The 19,337-nt window shown below is 46.0% G+C and overlaps 1 protein-coding gene across 1 annotated transcript in view; it reads right to left on the bottom strand.

The window, feature by feature from the left end:
• The window catches only part of SLC12A4 (solute carrier family 12 member 4), a 67,797-nt gene extending 57,049 nt beyond the window's left edge, over positions 1-10,748 (bottom strand). Inside the window, exon 1 of the mRNA XM_060254525.1 lies at positions 10,559-10,748. Within this exon, the coding sequence (XP_060110508.1) occupies positions 10,559-10,727 (169 nt within the window). The 5' untranslated portion in view covers positions 10,728-10,748. The remainder of the gene's footprint in view (positions 1-10,558) is intronic.
• Positions 10,749-19,337: the final 8,589 nt, after the last annotated feature.

The raw sequence follows: 19,337 nt of genomic DNA, 5'->3' as shown, positions 1-19,337 counted from the left end.
ATGTTACATTGACTGCTTATTTGCCTCTAAGTGCTACTACCAAAAATCTGAAATTTTTCAGCTGCTTTTTTTTTAAACTGCCCTGGCACAATTTAGACTTTTATTTTTTTATTTAACCAATTCCTACAGCTTGCATAGGATGCCAAAGAGGCCATTCCTAGCTTTCCAACTTATTTAAAATCCCTTTGGGCCAAAAGAAAAAGGTGCTGTTGGGTTATGACCAACTCATGGCAGCCGTAACCATGGCAAGGCAAGAGACGTTCACATTGCCTTCCTCTGCATAGCAAACTTGGTCATCCTTGGTGGACTTCCATCCATGCAGTGACCATGACTGACCCTTATAAGCTCCCAAGTCCTGACAAGCTCAGACCACACTTCTGGGACGCCTGTATTTCTCAGTCCAAACTCTGGTATTCATTCTCCCCCCCCCCCACCTTTTCTCATTATGATTGGAGTAATATTGCTCTGTGCTAGACATACAAAACTCAGCCATCTCTGTGCATGCACAAGAGCCACATGGATGGGATTCCACACCCCCCCCCCCATGATCTTTGCAATTGCTTCACTGATTGCTGATTATTTTCCATGTTCAATTCAAAGTACTGATTGGTTACTGCCCTAACCTGATAGCCCAGGCAAGCTCAGTTCCATCAGATCTCAGAAGCTAAGTAGGGCCGACCCTGGCAAGTATTTGGATGGGAGACCTCCTTGGAATACCAAGACTGGGAGGCAGAGGCAGATGCATCAAGCCACTTCTCGGAATGTCCTCCATGCCCCAGTAGGGGTTGCCACAAGTCACCATGACTTCCAGGCACACACACACAGACACATATACACTAATACAGAAAATACCAAAAAGTACTGCTTACTTACAAAGCCCCCCAGGGGCCTAGGACCCTTACATCTGACATGCCAGTTTGGTGTAATAGTTACGTAAGTTTGTGGAATCTTATCTAGGAGAACCGGGTTTGATTCCCCACTCCTCCACTTGCACCTGCTGGAATGGCCTTGGGTCAGCCATAGCTCCCACAGAGTTGTCCTTGAAAGGGCAGCTGCTGTAAGAGCTCTCTCAGCCCCACCTACCTCACAAAGTGTCTGTTGGGGGGGGGGAGGTAAAAGGAGATTGTGACCACTCTGAGATTCAGAGTATAGAGTGGGATATAAATCCAGTATCTTCTTCTTCTTCTACAACTACAGGAGTCAGATCCACTCATCTGAGTAGGGCCTCTTGACCCTCACCAGTAAACAAATGTGAACCTTTTACAGCCTTCTCAGCTGTGGCGCCTACCTGGTGGGACTACTCACCAGTCAGGTTGCCCCCAATGGCCCAGGCTAACCTGAGCCTGTCAGATCAGAGAAGCTAAGCAGGGTCAGTGCTAGGTAATATTTCAATCAAGGAAGCAGGCAATGGCAAACCAGCTCTGTGGTCTCTTGCCTAGAAAACCCGGCCTACAGGGGCACCATAAATCAGCTGCAACTTGACAGTAACTTTACACACAATTTACCTCTATGCCAGGAGTGGCCAAACTTGCTTAATGTAAGAGCCACACAGAATAACTGTCAGATATATGAGAGCCACAATACATGAATGTCAGATATTTAAGAGCTGCAAGACAGGAAGGAAGGCAGAAAGGCAGGTAAGCAAACAGAGAGAGGAAGGGAAAGATGGAAAGAAAGCAACTTTAACTTTAAATGCATTCTCCAAGCTCCAAGCTATTTACTGGTTTCAAATATTGTGTTCTATGTTATTTAATGGTTTTAAATAGCTTTAGCAATCTGCCTTAAGTTTATTTGAAAAGAGGGGCATATAAACATTGTAAGCAAACAAACAGAAACTTGTTTGCCAATTCAACATATGGCTGAAGGCACTGTTTCAGCAACAAGTGCAAACAGCAACAAACGTGTCTGCCATATTGCCCTCACCCAATCCAGCCTACCTCATTTACTCAGCAAAGCACATACATGACACGGGTAGAACTGAGGCAAAAAATAATACCACTTGCAAACAAAAGGTTAAGTGAAAACACACCCAGATTTGCTGGTGTTTGAGGATCTAGCAAGCTTAGACACAGCCTCATTTGGCTTCAGGGACTGCCTGTACAGCAATGGAGAGAATATTTTCTGGAAAAAGGTTCTCAGTTAATTGCTAAGAAGCACATGTCCAAAATGCACATATGTTCCACATCTGAGCCAATCTCCACCAGCCAGCATCTTCACCAGCCAACAGCTGGTTACACACACTCCATAACTGCCATAGAATGTTCAAAGCCTTGGTAGCCTGTTCCCACAAATCTGATTGGCTCAGACTCAATCAGCATCTCTTTAGGTGCACTGACAGATGGATTGCCTGCCCAAAGTCCTGTGCATCATGAGCACACATTTGACAGTGCTGGTAGGAACTAGGACATTATGGGAAGTACCAGCAGGCATTTGGCAATATCAGACAGTGCTATGTCTCATCCAGTACATTTTAATCCCATCTTTCTTCCAACCACCTCAAGGCTTGTCTTTCTACTCACAACCAAACCTGTAAAATTAGAGGGGGGGAGGGAGGGAGAGAGAGAGAGGAGGAGGAGAGTGGATACCTGCCCTTCACTTGGAGTCTCAGAGAGGCTTACAATCTCCTTCCTTTCCTCTCCCCACAACAGACACCCTGTGAAGTAGGTAGGGCTGAGAGAGCTCTTTAGAGAACTACTCTTGAGAGAACAGCTCTGAGAGAGCTTGTGACTGACCCAAATTCATACCAGCAGCTGCATGTGGAGGCCCACCCAGTTCTCCCAGATTTGAGTCTGCAAGAGAGAGAGAGACAGACAGACAGAGAGAAACCCAATGCCACTTAGCAAGTTTCATGGTAGAGCATGAATCTGAACCCAGATCTCCTAGACCCACACTCCAGCCACACTGGACTTCTAATTACTTCCATTGCCTCCAGAGTGGCAGGACTCAGCAATGTTCAGTGCTGAAGAAATGCAGATCTTCTATGCACAAGTATGTCTGCAAAGATAAATGATTGAGGGGGGTTGGATATATGAAATTGCCTTCTATTGAATAAAACCATTGATTTATCAAGGTTGATATTGCCTACTCTGACTAGTAGCAGCTCTCCAGGATCCTCAAGCAGAGGTCTTTGACACTACCTAACCCTTTTAACTGGAGACCATGGGGACTGAACCAGGGACTTTCTGCACACTCAGTCACTGAGCCTCAGCCCCAAATGGAAACATGCATGGGGGGATCCTTGCTTTCTTAGGATTTCAACTAGAACAGCTACAACTGGCAGCCAGGCCTGCTGTCTCTGCACATGCACAAAACCTCCATGCCTGGCGTTCTGCCCAGCAAAGTGTGGTTTGTGGAATGAGCTTTTAAATTCCCCCTATTTGATATCTATGAATGTGTATTTAAAGACAAGCCAAAGGAAATAAAGTGAGCAGCAGAGAAGAAAAAGCAAACAGCAGCATGAGATTAAGGAGTTTAATTTACCTTTTTTTTAAAAAAAAAATCATGTTTACTTAGATTATATAAAACAGACTTCTATAAACCTGAACGTCTAAAGAACAGTGGCATGGTTCCTATAAATTTTTCCATTATTTTTTGCCTAATTCTTCTCCTTACCAGAACCATCATCCTGAATGGCTTTTGTACACATGGGTCGCAGGATCCATAGTCAATATTCCTCTAACCTCCCCCCACCCCCGCCATACACACACATTACTGAGTGGAGCAGTTCACATCCTGAGCAGAAGAGAACTGCTGTAATATTAAAATAAGAGCCCCATGGTGTAGAATAGCAACCTGCAGTACTGCAGTCCAAGCTCTGCTCATGACCTGAGTTTGATCCTGGCAGAAGCTGGGATCAAGTAGCTGGCTCAAGGTTGACTCAGCCTTCCATCCTTCTGAGGTTGGTAAAATGAGTACCCAGCTTGCTGGAGGTAAAGTGTAGATGACTGCGGAAGGCAAAGGCTAACCACCCCGTCAAAAAGTCGGCCATGAAAACATCATGAAAGTGACATCACCCCAGAGTCAGAAATGACTGGTGCTTGCACAGGGGACTACCTTTACCTTTTAAATATTTAAATAGGCAACGGGCAGTGCAAGACCCTGCTTGGCTCCAGACCACTGCTGAGCGGGGCTTTCTGGGTTAATGAGAGGCTGCAGCTCACCTGCACAGCTTAGAGGGCACACCATCAAATAGTCTTTTGGGACACAAAAAGGGGCCCCTCCTTCTTTTGTCAGCAGAAAAGTGGGCAGGATCCAACCCACACCCTTTAGGACTAGAACCTCTATTTTTTAGACCTGTGAGCTGCACTATTTATACAGAAATCTAAGCAAGCACAAAAACAATTCCAGAACACCTCAAAGTCCAAATGTATGCGGAAATGTAGGTGGAGGAAAATTACACCCAGAACTGCATTCACACTCATTTCAAGTCACACCAGTGTTACATTGGCTTAAATTTTTTGGCAAGGACAGGTGGATTATTTCAAAGAACAACAGCTACTACACACAGTATCCCATCTGACGTGGTTCTTTTAGCATGTGGGACAGATTTTTTGGCGTTAAAGGGGGATTAGACAAATCCATAGAGAATCGTTATCAGTGGCTCAATGGAACCTCCATGTTCAGAAGCAGGGTATCTCATGAATGTTGCTGAGAGGCGGTTTTGGCCTCTGTGTGCTGCCAGTGAATCTCCTGGGTGTATCTGGCTTGCCACTAACCAGACACAATGCTAGATTAGATGGACAGTTAGTTTTATCCAGTCGTGTGTTTCCTCAATAACCCTTGGCATCTTTATACAAAAAAAAAAAATCTCAAAAAGGCCGGCTGGGAAAGACTCAGAACCTATTGGTAAGGATATTATTTCAAATTGTATTTATGAGAATGAAATTAAAGAATCCCTATCAACACCACGCTAAGGTGTTTGAAAAGAGAAGGGCTATAATCCAGTGGTAGAGCTCTCCCAGGGCTCACCTACCCCCCCCTTTTTTTTGGCTGACAGGTTGCAGCCACACTTATGGTGACCCTGTGTGATTGTTAAGACCAGAGACGTTCAAAGGTAGTTTGCCATTGCCTGCCCCTGAATAGAGACTCTTCTATTTCTTGGCAGTCTCCAACCCAAATACTAACCAAAGTCAACACTGATCAGCTTCTGAGATCAGGATCTCCAGGTCAGGGCTATTGTCTACTACTTGATCCTTTTAACAGGAGATGCTGGAGAATTGAACCTTGGACCTTCTGCATGCAGACCAGTTACTTTACCCGTGAGTCATGTCCAACATCTGGCAACTCCATAGCGTTTTCAAGGCAAGAGACAAATGGAGGTGGTTTGCCATCACCTGCCCCTGCACAGCAACCACGGACTTCCTTGGTGATCTCCTGTCCAAGTACTAACCAGCAAACCCTGCTCCTCAGACTGAATTAGAACAAACAAGGACCATGGTGGTAAGACTAAACACAAACAACAACCACACCATGTAAAATATACTGCATGTCAAGGGGTGGCCAAACTTGCTTAGCATAAGAGCCACACAGAATAAATGTTAGATGTCTGAGAGCTGTAAGACATGAATGTTAGATGTTTGAGAGCTGCGAGGGAGGGAGGGAGGAAGGAATACAGGGAGGAGGAAATGTGGAAAGAAAGCAACTTTAACTTTAAATGCATTCTCTAAGCTGCTGACTGGCTTGGCTTGGAGAAGGGATTTAAAGAGACAAATGCTTTTTGCAAGCTGACCAATTTCGGGGGGGGGGCTTCAAAAGCCACACAATATGTGTGAAAAAGCCATATGTGGCTTCCAAGCCACAGTTTGGTCACCCCTGCTATATGTAATGTAAACTATTATAAATAATTATATGCGCAAATAATCCAAAATAACCACAAAAATTCACAATGTTTAGAAATTTACAATATGTTTAGCAGCATGTATAATAAATGTTAGTTTTCAGCTTTAAACTTTCACTCAACTCAAAATAAAAGACTCTATAAAGTGGATGTTTCCATTCTCAACTAGAAGTATGTGAGTCTATATTGTAGATGTTTCTGTCTTCCTCTTTAAAGGTGACTCTCAACTGCGATGCAACAGATGGCTGGTTGTCTCGTTGAAACAGTTAAAAGTTGAAAATGAACATTTATTATACATGGTGATAACAGAACTGTATTCCTAACATGTAGATTTCTAAAAATTGTGAACGTTCTTGGGCATTTTGGATCATTTATTGTCTGCACACAGAATTGATTATTTATAATAGTTTACATTACATATAGTATATTTAACACCGTGGCTGTTGTTTGCATTTAGCTTCTCAGATGGGCTTAGTACAGACCCCAGAAAACCTATTTCATCCCACAATTCCTAGAGACGCATTCCCCTTGAAGAGGAATACAAAATCACCATTTTACAAGAAGGTATCTGTCAGCTTCCGTGATTTATTCCTTTAGTTATAATTTATAACTATATTGTATAATTTATATATTTGATCATTATATTTTATAATTTAGAGATACCCTGGGACACAAGTGCACCCCACCGTGCCATGTGCCCATATTCTCTGCAGTTTTTTCTTGCTTAGAGTCACCGGGATGAACCGCTGAGCCAGCAGCCTAGGGCTCCACCACTCTCTGCCCGCCAGCAAAAGGAACAGCTGGCCATTCTTTCCCATGATGGACTTTCCCAGACATCAACAGTCCCCCCATTCATGGAAACTTGAAATGAACCGGCAGGGAGGGTGGAGGGACTTTCAGTCGTCTGACTGCTTGTATGGGCGGGGAGGGGAGGAGAAAAAGCGAGGGTGGAGGAGGAACATGTGGAAAGCTCTGCAACCCCTCCGATGCATACAGAAATGCTTTTCGTATTTCTGACTCTCCAAAAGCATCTGGAATCACCCTGGTTTCCAAGGCATCTAAGAAAAGATGTCTAAATTCCCCAGATGTTCAGGTTTGCCAGAATTCCCAGGTCTTGTGAGATGATGTTTGCACAGAAAATTGGTACAGGACAAAGAGGTGCGATGTATAGTGCATGCCACTGGGCCAGAAAGAAACCCAGCACTCAGTTTCTAGAGTAACAAATGCCAGCCTAGAAATAACATCTCCGGAATTTGAACACCCTAATCTTCAGTAGAAATCCCAGCTACTCAATAGTAAGCAAAACGAATTCAGTACCTGCTTAGAAGAACCCTTGCATTTAAACACTTAGCAGGTGGCCAGCACTTCCACATACATATTTATTTGGTGTAGTGGTTAAGTACACAGATTCTAATCTGGGAGAACAATGCAGCTGCTGAGTGACCCTGGGTCAGTCACAGTTCTTGAAAGAGCTGCTCTCTCAGGAGTTCTCTCAGAGCTCTCTCAGTCGCACCTACCTCACAACTTCACTGTGTGTACTATCCTGACCCAAATGGCCCCATTCATGGTGTTATCTGAGTTGCAGCAGAAAATGTAGGCACAATTATGTCCACAGTTTGGTCTTCGGGTATCTTTTCTATAGAGATCCCCTAGATTCCTATAGAATGGAGGTGGATGGTTCATTCCTGCATTGTTGGTGGCATTGCCCAAAAGTTCAAAGATACTGGTCTCTAATCACTGCCAAAATTACAGAAATAGTGGGCAGTATAGTTCCTTGCATACCAGAATTAGACCTACTGAAGCACCGGCCAGATCATTCATTTCATTCTCTACAAGCTAAATTTATTTCACTCCTGTTAACAGCTGGGGAAATGGCTTTAGCTCAGTCTTGGAAATCTAATTAGATCCCCACAATTAAAAGTTGCTTTTTGAAGGTTTGTGGCATAGTAATAAAGGATACACTTGCAACACAATTATTACAAATGGAGAATCTGGAACTTGGAAATCATTTTGTTGAGAAATGGTATGTTATTTTTGATTATGTGAATAATGTTACTGGAAATTGTAAAGTTCCCACTAGATATTTAGATTTTGTATTATATTATGTGTCAGGTATTTAAATGTTGTCAAAATAACAGTTTAAATAGTTTGTTATCTTTAGCTGTAAATGGTTAATAGCTGTATATGCTTACTCATTTTATGAAAACTTTATAAATACAATTTGGGGGAAAAATAGAATGGAGGTAGAATGCACCCAAAGGTCTCCCAGTCCAGCCCCATACCACCAGAGGATGTCCCATACCACCAACCTTCATTTTGCTGGCACCTTCATTTCCCACCCCTCTAAGTCTCCCCTGCCCTCCCAGCACAACACCCAGTAGGCCAGAATAAGAACGAAATTAGTAGGGAAGCAAAGGAGTTTGCAAAATGTTTTTTTAACTTTAAACTGGTATATTGGTTTTAATCCATGTGTTGTTTCCTATTAACTGATGTACATTGCCCAGAGCCTGGGGACAGCTGTGATGGAGTGATCAATTAAACTGAATAATTAATAATAATAACCCACCCACATGCTTACAATCTGTCTTTTTTTCTTCACCCTTTGTTAACCCTTTAGGACTTTGCCAAGCCATTTTGAGCACTGCACTTCATCCAGATTCCTTTACTACGTTCAGAAGAAGGCATTAGAATGCAGACAGGTGTTCTCTCTTCTCTCCCAATAGAGACACCTGAAATTGCCCTTGGTACTCAACCAGTATAAGAGTCCTCATTCAAACTTTGCGTCTGAGCCCTTTACATTCATTCATGAAGGGAAATCCTAACAGCAGTTATAAACCATAACAGATTAATGAAATGCTCATGCATAAGGGCAGTACACCTCTGGACATTGAATGCTGGCCACTGTTATCTTCTCGTCACACAGTCAACATCCCAAAGGCATCTAGCTGGTGACAGAGAAAGTCAGACCTTTGGTCTAAAGCAGATAGGAAACTTTCATATTCTCTAGTGAGCCTCTGGGATCAGGGATTGCATCACATGATGCTTTGTTTCTAAAACTTGAGGCCAAGTTATGCAGAAGGGAAATTAACTCCATGCCCTTTTGGAGCCAGAGACACAGATTCTAACTGGCAACTTCAGCCCATTCTGCAACTCAGAATCTGCCCGGAAGATATTTTGTGCAAGCGTCATTGGCATGAAAGCGAGCTGTGCAAAAGCACTGTTTTATGTGCTTGTGCTGGAGCCACTGTGACTGGATTGTAAACCAAAGATCCAATCCACCTGCCAGCCATCTTGATACCCTGATTCTCTGTGTGCTTGCTGCGTAAGTAGACCTGGTCTGATCGCATGGCAAAGCAAGCCAGATGCCTTTTTGGGTCAGTGGATTCTGAACCTGATTTAAGAACCAGGAAAAATCTGACCTTGAGCCCGAATTCACCAGACAGATTTCCTGACCAGCATCCAGAGCATGGAAGGAGACCTCATGCAAGGGAGCCCCCTGGCAGATCCTGCCTTATTTCATGGAAAGGGGCATTTAGATGCTCAGGCACAAGAAGGGCGCCTGCCCACAACGGGGCTTACTCCCAGGTGAACATGCGTAAAACTAGTCCGTGACACCCCCAACTAACCACCTGAGGCCTAGCATCACCCCCATTTCTCAGCTTGCCTCCTAGCAAAGGCGGCCAAGAGAACTCTGCACATGCTCAGAAACATTTATTCTGTGATGGCTCTTATTCCAAGCAGTCAAACTAGGGCTGGTTTCGTGGTATCTGAAGAAGTGGGTGTGCACATGAAAAAATCATACCTTGAGTAAACCTTGTTTGGCCTAAAAAGTGCTACTGGACTCAAACTTTGTTCTAGGGCTGGTTTAAACATCAGTGGCCACAAGCTCCATCCCAGTCTTGCCTCCCAGTCAGGGCTGCCAGGGAAACTCTATATATGTTCAGAAATGCTTATTTGCTCTGGTGAACCAGCCTGGCCTGGCTTCGAGGCTTGAAGCATGGGGTTGACACTGAGGCTGCAGTCACACAGGGCACTTTCACACATGCTAAAAATGCAGTTTCAATCCACTTCAGCTACTGTTTGCAAGTGCATTTTGCCATTTCGTACAGTAAAACCCAGTAGCTTGAAAGTGCATTATTTAGCATGTGTGAAAGCACCAACACACTAAATAATGCACTTTCAATCCACTAACAGTGCACTTTGCAACTGGACTTTACTGTCTGAACTGGCAAAATCCAGTTGGAAAGTGCACTGGAAGTGGATCGAAAGTGTATTATTTCGCGCGTGTGATCAGAGCCGAAGACACACACACACACACACTCAACCCATCTTGCCTCCTGGTCAGGGTCTACTTCGGGTGCTCTGCACATGCTCAGAAGCACTCTCGCAGTCCCGCCAGCCCTGGCGCGGGATGCAAGCCCCAGCCTCGCGTGCCGTCGGGGCGGCCAGCTTTTCACCCAGCCCCTCGAATCTGCAGGCGGAGTAACAACAACCGCACGTCGAGCCTCGTTCCCAAAACAGACGCGCTGGAAGAGGCGAGCTCCTGCTTTGCTAGGAGCGGCCACAGCTCCGCCTGGAACAAAGCAGGCGTAGCGGGATTTCCCCTCTCGCGAAGAGCAGCGGCGGAGGCGGCGACGCCCGCTTTCGCGAAGCAGCCGCAGCAGCAGGCGAGACCAAACAAAAGGCGCCCTTTCCCCACTAGCTCGCGCGGCTGCCACTCACCGTCGGAGCTGACCGTGTCGTAGGCATCGCGCTGGTGCAGCTGCGCGCCTTGCCGGGACGCCCCGCCGCCGCTGCCGGGCTCGCTGTAGTCCACCCAGCTGAGCCCTTCCAAGTTGTCGTAGTCCGTCCGGTGCTTGTCCTCCACCGGCACCACCGTGAAATGCGGCATGGCTCCCTCTCGCCCTCACCCCCAGCGGGCGGCGGCGGCGGCGCTCGGGCTTCCCCGAGGCGGGCGCTGCTGGAGGGAGCGAGCCGGGGCCCCGTCGCGGCGCAGCCAGGCTGGCATTCCAGCTGCCTTGGGTCACTTCCTCTCAGGAAACCCGGCGCCTCAACTCCACCCATTCCCCCTCCGAGCGCGGCGAGAGGAGAGAGGGCGGCAGGCAGAGGCGGGACGGGGGAAGGAGCGGGGCTGCGGCAGGCCCTCCTTGCTTTGGGGAGGCACGGATCCACCCCCCCCCGCCGCGATTTGGGGGCAGGGGGCTGCCTGTCGGATCTCGTCTGACACGACACGTGTTTAGAAGCTCTTCTCACGCCCCTTCAGAAGAAGGGAGCAGGAACTCACGAAATCTCACACCCTGCCATAAATTTGGTTAGTCTTTTGGGGGCTACTGGACTCTTTTCTAGTGTCAACCAGTTACTCTTGGATCTCGTTGAGACTTCTCTTGGTAACACCCAGCCCTGTAGCTAGGGACCAAGGGGGGACGGTGCCGCAGGACGACACTGGGGAAGGCCCATGGAGCGAGTGCAAAAAGATGGAGAAGCTGGAGACCATCCCTCTCCCTCCCATGTGATTTAAAGAGCCTGCTGATCAGTTGATTGGTGGGCCCTTTAAATGGCATGGGAGAGGCAGTGGCACAATTTAAATCACACAGGAGGGGGGTGGCCCTGGGATGGGGGGTGAGGGCCCCCCAAAACCTGTCGGGGCCGGGGCCAGGCCCAGGCCCTGTGGGCCGCTAGCTAGCTACGGGCCTGGTAACACCCTTCTCCCAACTCCTGTTTTGTGTGTATGAGTCGACCGATAGTACATCGAATGAAGCCACCTCAGTCTTGGGGAAGCTGACACTGAAAATAAATTTAGTTTGTTTTCAAAGTGTTGACGAACCCCCATTTTGATTTGGCTTCCATAGACTGACTTAGCTACCCACCTGGAAAGAAGGCCTGGGTCTGTGAATGTACCTGTTCCATGCAGTCAAATATTTAAATATTTACAGCACATAAAACATAAGAGAAGCCATGTATGATCAGGCCAATGGCCCATCCAGTCCAACACTCTGTGTCACACAGTGGCCAATATATGTGTGTGTACGTACACACACAGAGAGTGTTTCCTCTTAGCTCAAGGCAGCGTATCTAGGTGCATTCACACACACTAAATAATGCGTTAAGAACAGCAAAAATCCAGTTGCAAAACACATTACTTAGTGCAGTGTGAATGCACCCTGTGTGTAACATGCCATCAAGTCACAGCAGACCTGTGGTGACCACAGCAAGGGGCTTTCAAGGCAGGTGAGAAGCAGAGGTGGTTTGCCATTGCCTTCCTTTGCAGTCCCTTTCTTAGTGGCCTCTCTTCCAACCCAGCTTAGCTGCCAAGCTCTGATGAGATCAGGCTACACCAGGGGTGGCCACACTTGCTTCACAGAAGAGCCTCATGAAATAAATGCCATGTTTGAGAGCCACAAGACATGAACATCAGATGTTTGAGGGAAGGAAGGAAGGAAAATAGATGAGGGAAAGAGAAGTGGAAAGAAAGAAACTTTAATTATAAATACATGCTCCAAGCTGCTGGCTGGCTTAGATTGGAGAAGTGATTTAAAGAGAGAAATGCTTTCTCCAAGCTGGCTGGTGTGGGGAGGGAGCTTTGAGAGCCACACAATCTGTATGAAAGAGCCAGTTTGGCCACCCCTGGGTTATACCATGCTGTCTTACCTTTCTTCCTTGCTGGCTCACGCATGAACTGACATCTGTCTGTCTATCTATCTATCATCTATCTATCTTCATCATCATTTATCATCTATCTATCCATACATCCAGGGGTCGTTTTGTAGAAAAATAGGTGGTGGAGCTCATCCAGGGATTGTTATGCAGCTGCACATACTATTCAATAGACAAGGAGGTGGAACTCTCAGAAAGGTTCAGGAGCTGTGCTCCTGTGAGCTCCCACTGAATCTATCTATCTATCTATCTATCTAGGCCCTCTTTCATTTTGCCCCCACAAGGACGCTGTGAGATATAGAATCAGGTGTGCAGCTGTGTTGGTCTGAAGCAGCAGAACAAAGTTTGAATCCAGTAGTATCTGAGGAGGTGTGCGTGCACATGAAAGCTTATACCTTGAATAAAACTTTGTTGGTTTTATAGAGGGGTGGCCAAATTGCAGCTCAGGACCCATAAGTGGCTCATACACATTATTTGGCTCTCAAAGCCCCTACTGTCCTGTCGGCTGGCTTGGAGAAGCCATTTCTCTCTTTAAATTGCTTCTCCAAGCTAAGCCAGCTGGTGGCATAGATAATACATTTAAAGTTGCTTTCTTTCCACCTCTCACCCTCCCTACCTGCCTTCCTCCCATCCTCCCGGCACTCAAGACACATTCATGTCTTGCAGCTCTCAAACATCTGAAGTTTATTCTGTGTGGCTCTATTCTATGTGGTTTGACCACTTGCCGGTGTCACTGGACTCAAACTGTCCTGTGAGGTATGTTGGGCTAAAAGGAAACAATGGGACCAAGATCACCCAATGGTCTATTGGGGAGTCAAACCTGGGTCTCCCAGCTACTTGTCCAATGCTCTAAGGCATGGTTTCCCAAACTTTTCTTTTCCATGGCCAGGTTATTTTTACACTTCTCCTGCGTGGCCCACTAAAATTTGGGGGTGGAGCCAGGAGACTTGGGGGTGAAGCTGGGAGACAGGAATTATGTAATTTCCTGTGGTGTCAAGGACCAAGTGATGTCACTTCCGGGGCACACTGAACCATAACTCCACCTTTTCCTGTGATGTCACTTCCAGGGCACTCCCCCAAACCTGCCTCTTCTTCAGAAGTAAATTCATTTTCAGAAAAATCTCTCTGAAACTCATGCTGAGCCAAAATGAGTGTGGAAAGTAGACAGTCTTCACCCCACACCTGCATGCACCTATCTGTTTGTGTATTCTTCTCCAGCTTGCAAGCACTCCTAATGTCCATGTTCAATTGCCTGCACCACCTACATATTCCTTCCTCAACAGCACTGGCCAGTGTATGCAATTGGGAGTGCTGTTGCCATTGCCATCAGGAATGGCAGCACTGTGTACCACCCGCACTGGGCCCTGGCAGCTGTTCTACCTCAAAATATGCTGACACATTTAGTAGGCCCTTCCTTCAGTTGCCGCTACTGGAATTCTGCCTCAAGCTACAACCAAGTGTGCTTGGTTTCAAGAAAATCTTTCGACAGCTATTTTTCATACTTTTCTTTGGTTGAAACACGGGGAAATCGCTGTGAAAGGTAGCAGAGAATTGTATTGCAATTAATGAATTGATTTCAAGTTATATGAAGTTCATACAAGCTTTTCTGTAGTTATCCCAAAAAGGATATTTATGAGGGGCTTGCAGCTTTTTACTGGCTGTGTTTCCCATGCCTTTAAAAGCAACCTGTTGTGCAGATACTTAGCCAGTGAACTACTTTCATCCTTTTTAATATCTACAGGAGGAGTTTAATTTTGGTGTCAGACAGCTGTTAAAAGCAGGACCAGTAAAATGGTGCCAAGTTCATAGTACCATCTCTTCCAGTGCTGTTGAAATATACTGCAGTAATCTCCAATAATCTCTTTCTGCCCCACACCTCTTACTCTCACTCACTCACACAGAAATCTCATAGAAGGCCACCTGGCTACAACTGGGGGTGCCAACTTTTCTTTGGCAGAGCTCCTATGTCTGCAGCAACAGTATGATGAACAGAAAAGTTTCATCCAGTAAAAACGGAAGGAAAGGAAGGAAGAAATAAATAAATAAATAAATAAATAAATAAATGGAAAGAAAAAAACATAAACATAAGAGGAGCCATGTTGGATCAGGCAGGTGGACTATTCAAAATTCCCTCATACAATGCCCAAATAGCACCAGAATGTTCACCAGTGGGGCTAAGGCACTAGAAGCTCTCCCACTGTTGCTTCCCTCCCTCCCAGCACGAAGAATACAGACAGCATCGCTTGCAGGGAAAGAAGGGGGAGGCCAAGAAAAAAAAGCATTCCTCACCATCAGATGACCCCAGCCAGCAAAAATTCTGCCTAGGGGTCGTTTGGTAAAAAACATAGCTACTGGAACGCCCACTCCCTGCCCCTCCAGGCTGAAAAAAACATACACACCCTTCTTTGCCGCCCAGGCCTCCCGGGGAAATCTCTCCAAAAGAACAAACTGCAAGACACATGAAAGCTCATACCTTGAAGAACACTTCATGGTTCTAAAGTGCCAGTGGATGCTAGCTTTTCTCTCAAACACTGGGAGTGGGGGAGAAGGAAGGAGAGGCAGCCCAGCTCCTCTCTGCACAACACAGAGATGGGGCGGGGCTAGCTTTGGCTTTTCTTGTGACCCGGTAGTGAGGCTTCCGTGGACTGGTACCAGGTCACGACCCTGCAAATAGGAAATACTGCTCTAAGGGAGGATACTTTTTTGTACCCGCCCCCTTAATTCAAACCAGGGTTTCATTCTGTCAACTGCTTGCAGTGCTGGAGGTGTGGGGGGCTTTGGTCTGTACCAAGTAAAATAATGATCAAAAGGAAGACAGATTCTGAGCATGCACGGGATAATTGTCTTTTACTTTTTCCTCTTTGCTTATCCCTTCCCTCCAAGTAAACTAGCAACAAGAATTAAAACGAGAGATTAAACAGTTAGGTTTTTAATAGGCACTTAGCATTTCTATAGCACTTTAAGCGTGTTCAAAGGGATCACGTATATTAGAAATAGGAGACTTAATTATTGCATTTATGCTGTGATTAAAAACCTAAAGGCCTTTAAAGGTGCCCCAATCTTCTGATGGTTTTTGCCTCAGCAGACTGGTGTGGGGGCTGCTCTTCTGGAATCATTACAGGACTTTTCCATGGCTGCTGCAAGCAGAGACACCTCCCCAGTGGAATTTATTATCCACATAGTTCAACTTAATCAATATTGTCTCTGCAATGCAAATGGGGCCAATTGGCCATTAAGAACACTGGGAAAAGTCTCAATAGGCTAGTAGCTCTCCCCCACCCCACCCCCGCAATATCAGGACTGCCTCCTATTGAAGCCACCCAGGCCTCAAGTGAAAGATGGGAGCCAGAAGCCCATGGTGTAGAAAAGGGATTATCTTGTCAAACCACTCTCTGCCTGGCAAAAGATGGGCCGGGCTTAGGCTTGCTTGGCCAGCATAGGGTGGGCATGGCTCAGGCAAGAGAGGGTCCCAGCCCTGCAGAGCCAGATTAACAATTAGGCCAACTAGGCACTGGCCTATGGGCCTCCATGCCTTTAGGGGCCCTTGGCTGGCTCCCCTAACCAAGTCCCGCCCCCCCCCCCCCCGCTTGCAGCCCTCCCAGCCTGCATGAGCAGCCAGCAACTGAGCTGTTCTTTGCCCAACTTGTCTGATGCGGCTGCTGCTGCACCAAATTTCGTCACCAAGTTTTCCTCTCTCTGCCTCTCACCTGCAGCTTAGTAAACGGGACTTTGAAGAAGGTAACTGCAGGCTGCAGTGGGGGCCGTGGGCAGTGGGGCAGGCACTCAAACCTAACCCCCAGGCCATGGACTAGTCCCAGCCCATGGCCTGTTAGCAACCAGGCTGCACAGGCATGGTGCTCTTGGCTTCCTGGGTTACAGACCCACGAAGCTGAGAGCGACTGGACAGCATATTGGCGGGTGCTCTCCTCCGAGCCTGGCTTTCCAAACAAGGCAGAGCACAGCCTCCTGAATGTGTCACTCATCTTTGGTTGTGCTTACACAAGGGTATACTTCTGTGCTCTGCTCTGATGGCTTTGGTGAATGCAAAAGCATCCACAGTATAAACAGTGCTTCTAGTGTTATACCTCCTCCCTCTCCCATCACCACCACTGGCAATCTTCCTGTCATTTTTAAAATTGGTATTCTGGATATTGTTATAGTGTTTTAACACTAGTGATATACCTACTACTATTGCTGTTTGAAAACCTCTTTCTTTATACTCCACCTTTCTCTCCCATGGGCATCCAAAGCTGCTTACATTATTCTCCTCTACTCTTCATTTTATCCTCACAACAAGCTGGGAAAGAGAGAGACTGACCCAAGGTCACCCAATGAACTTTTATAGCATGAGTGAGCATTCAAACCTAGATCTCCCAAATACTAATCCAACAATTTTAACCACTATGCCACTCTGGCTTTGAAAACCTTTGGAGGGAAAATGACATGTGGGAGAGGAAATGGTACAAACCGTAGACAAGGGGTATGTGAAAATCTGTAGTGTCTGTTCCATACATCCAGATACAGAACCAAGGAGCACCTGGAAGGTTGGCTGAAGGGTGATATAGATCAGGGGTGGCCAACCTTGCTTAACATAAGAGCCACAGAGAATAAACATCAGATGTTTGGAAGTTGTAAGACAGGAAGGAAGGAAGAAAAAAAGGAAGGCAGATGGGGGAAGGGAGGGAGAAGTAGAAAGAAAGCTATTGTAATTTTAAATGCATTCTCTAAACCGCTGTTTGGCTTGGCTTGGAGAAGTGATCTAAAGAGACAAATGCCTTCTCCAAGCCAGCCAATGGGGCAGTGGGGGCTTCAAGAGCCACACAATATGTGTGAAAGAGCCACACGTGGCTCCCAAGCCTGATATAGTTCCTACCTGCCAGTAGACCATACCTGCCCCCAGACACTTCTGACAGAACTGAAGGAGAGTGGATAAGACCTGATTGTAGGCAGTCTTCCTCACTAGGTGGGCCTGCCACATTGCCAGGTAGGGCTTCAAAGAAATTAGCAATTTCCTTATAAGAGCAGGAATTTCTCTTACTGATTCCCATTATCTATATGTATATTTGAGTCTCTGAATTGTTAGCATCAGGGATGAATAAGAACACTTTTATTTGTCGAGTTCAAAAGCACTTATTAAAAAGCCCTTCTTCAAATGTCCTTTTAAGCCTGCTGCTGTGTTTACACTTATCATATCTCAAGAGGAGTTGAGTTCAAGATCACCTAAAGATCATGATAAGGAGGAGCAGGCCTTGGAAAACAGACCGTGGGTAGGCAGAACTAGGCAGGTTCAGTGGATGAAGTCTGGAGAGCTCCCACTTATGGGTGAGGTTACCAGCCAACACTCATTTTTTAAAAACCAGATTTTTTCCTATCCCCATTATTTTCAATGGATGCAGCCATGTCACACCTTTTAAAAATATGTTGTTGTTTTTTAAAAAAATCTTTAGATGAGGCAGGTCATTACTTTGAATGGGGCAGTAGCCCTGTCAGTAGATGTGATCTAGGTGCATAGATAAAACATCTGCCATCCCTTGACAAAACCCCTAGTTCTCCAAAGAACGGGGCGGGGGGGGGGGAGAATTCCTGCTCTTCAAAGCAAGCTTAGATGGGAAACAACTGTAGCCTGATTCCATTCATGCTTCTCACAAGTAAATATACATAAGATTGCATCTATAGAGAAACGCATGATCCCATTCCACTAGGTCCTGATCCTGCTTATTAAAGATTAACAGGCCATTTATTGGAAAAACCAACACTAATACTTACAAAATCCCTTTCTTGTCTCCAAGACTGCATCCTTTCAAAATACACAGACGTGTTGGCACCTGAAGGAGTATCTCTAGTCCATCGAAGCTTTAGACCGTATAAAATGGGTGGCCAATGGTAGCTCTCCAGATGTTTTTTTGCCTACAACTCCCATCAGCCCCAGCCAGCATGGCCAATGGATGGGGCTGATGGGAGTTGTAGGCAAAAAACTTCTGGAGAGCTACCTTTGGCCACCCCGGTATAAAGTATTGTTTGTCTTTGCGGTGCTACGATGCTTCTATCGATTCAGAATCCGTTATGTCCCCTACAGATTGATAGGATAACTCAGGCAGCGGTGTGTGTGTGTGTCAACAGGGGTTAAAGCAAACCCAAGGAATTCCTTTGAACTCCTGGGAGCAAAGAGACGGCTGATAATCCTAAAGAGGTTTTTCCAGGCAATGTTGATAAGAAGGTTGAGAAGGAGATTCTTGGAATGCAATGACAGTTTTTGTTTGGCTTTTACCAGCTGGGTGCGGAGTTTCATTCAACAGCTGTAGAGCCAGAAATGATAACAGGGTGAGAACCAGGACATTGGTGAAGGAAAAGGTGAGGGATGTTTTAAGACTTAAAATCCCTGATTTCCCCCAGTATGTTTTTGCCTTTATTTCTCTTGTGAAGTTCACAATGTCTGCTACAAACCACCAGGTAGGATTTGCCAAATTCTAGGGATGTGCACACACCTGCAAGTTTTGCTTATGGTCTGTTCATTGGTCACAGACAGCTGTTTGTGAATAGTTCAGGCCTATTTGCTGAGTTCTTGCACATGTATTAGTACACTATGCGCTGCAACAAGCAGTGTTTTACACATCTGCATTTTCACAGAGAGTGAAATTTCTGCCTGTCCCTAGCAGATCTATTGTCACTGGATGCCACTCATATAATATAATCATATTCCATCGAGTTGCAATGGATTCATGGTGACTCCATCCATGGGGTCTTCCAAACAAGAGACAAGCAGAGGTGGTTTGCCATTGCCTTCCTCAACGTAGCAACCCCCATCTTCCTTGGTGGCCTTCTATACAAGTACTGGACTATTTGGGCT

The sequence above is a fragment of the Heteronotia binoei genome, chromosome 14, assembly GCF_032191835.1.
Source record: "Heteronotia binoei isolate CCM8104 ecotype False Entrance Well chromosome 14, APGP_CSIRO_Hbin_v1, whole genome shotgun sequence".
Classification (NCBI taxonomy): Eukaryota; Metazoa; Chordata; class Lepidosauria; order Squamata; family Gekkonidae; genus Heteronotia; species Heteronotia binoei.
This window is presented reverse-complemented; position numbering and strand designations above follow the sequence as displayed.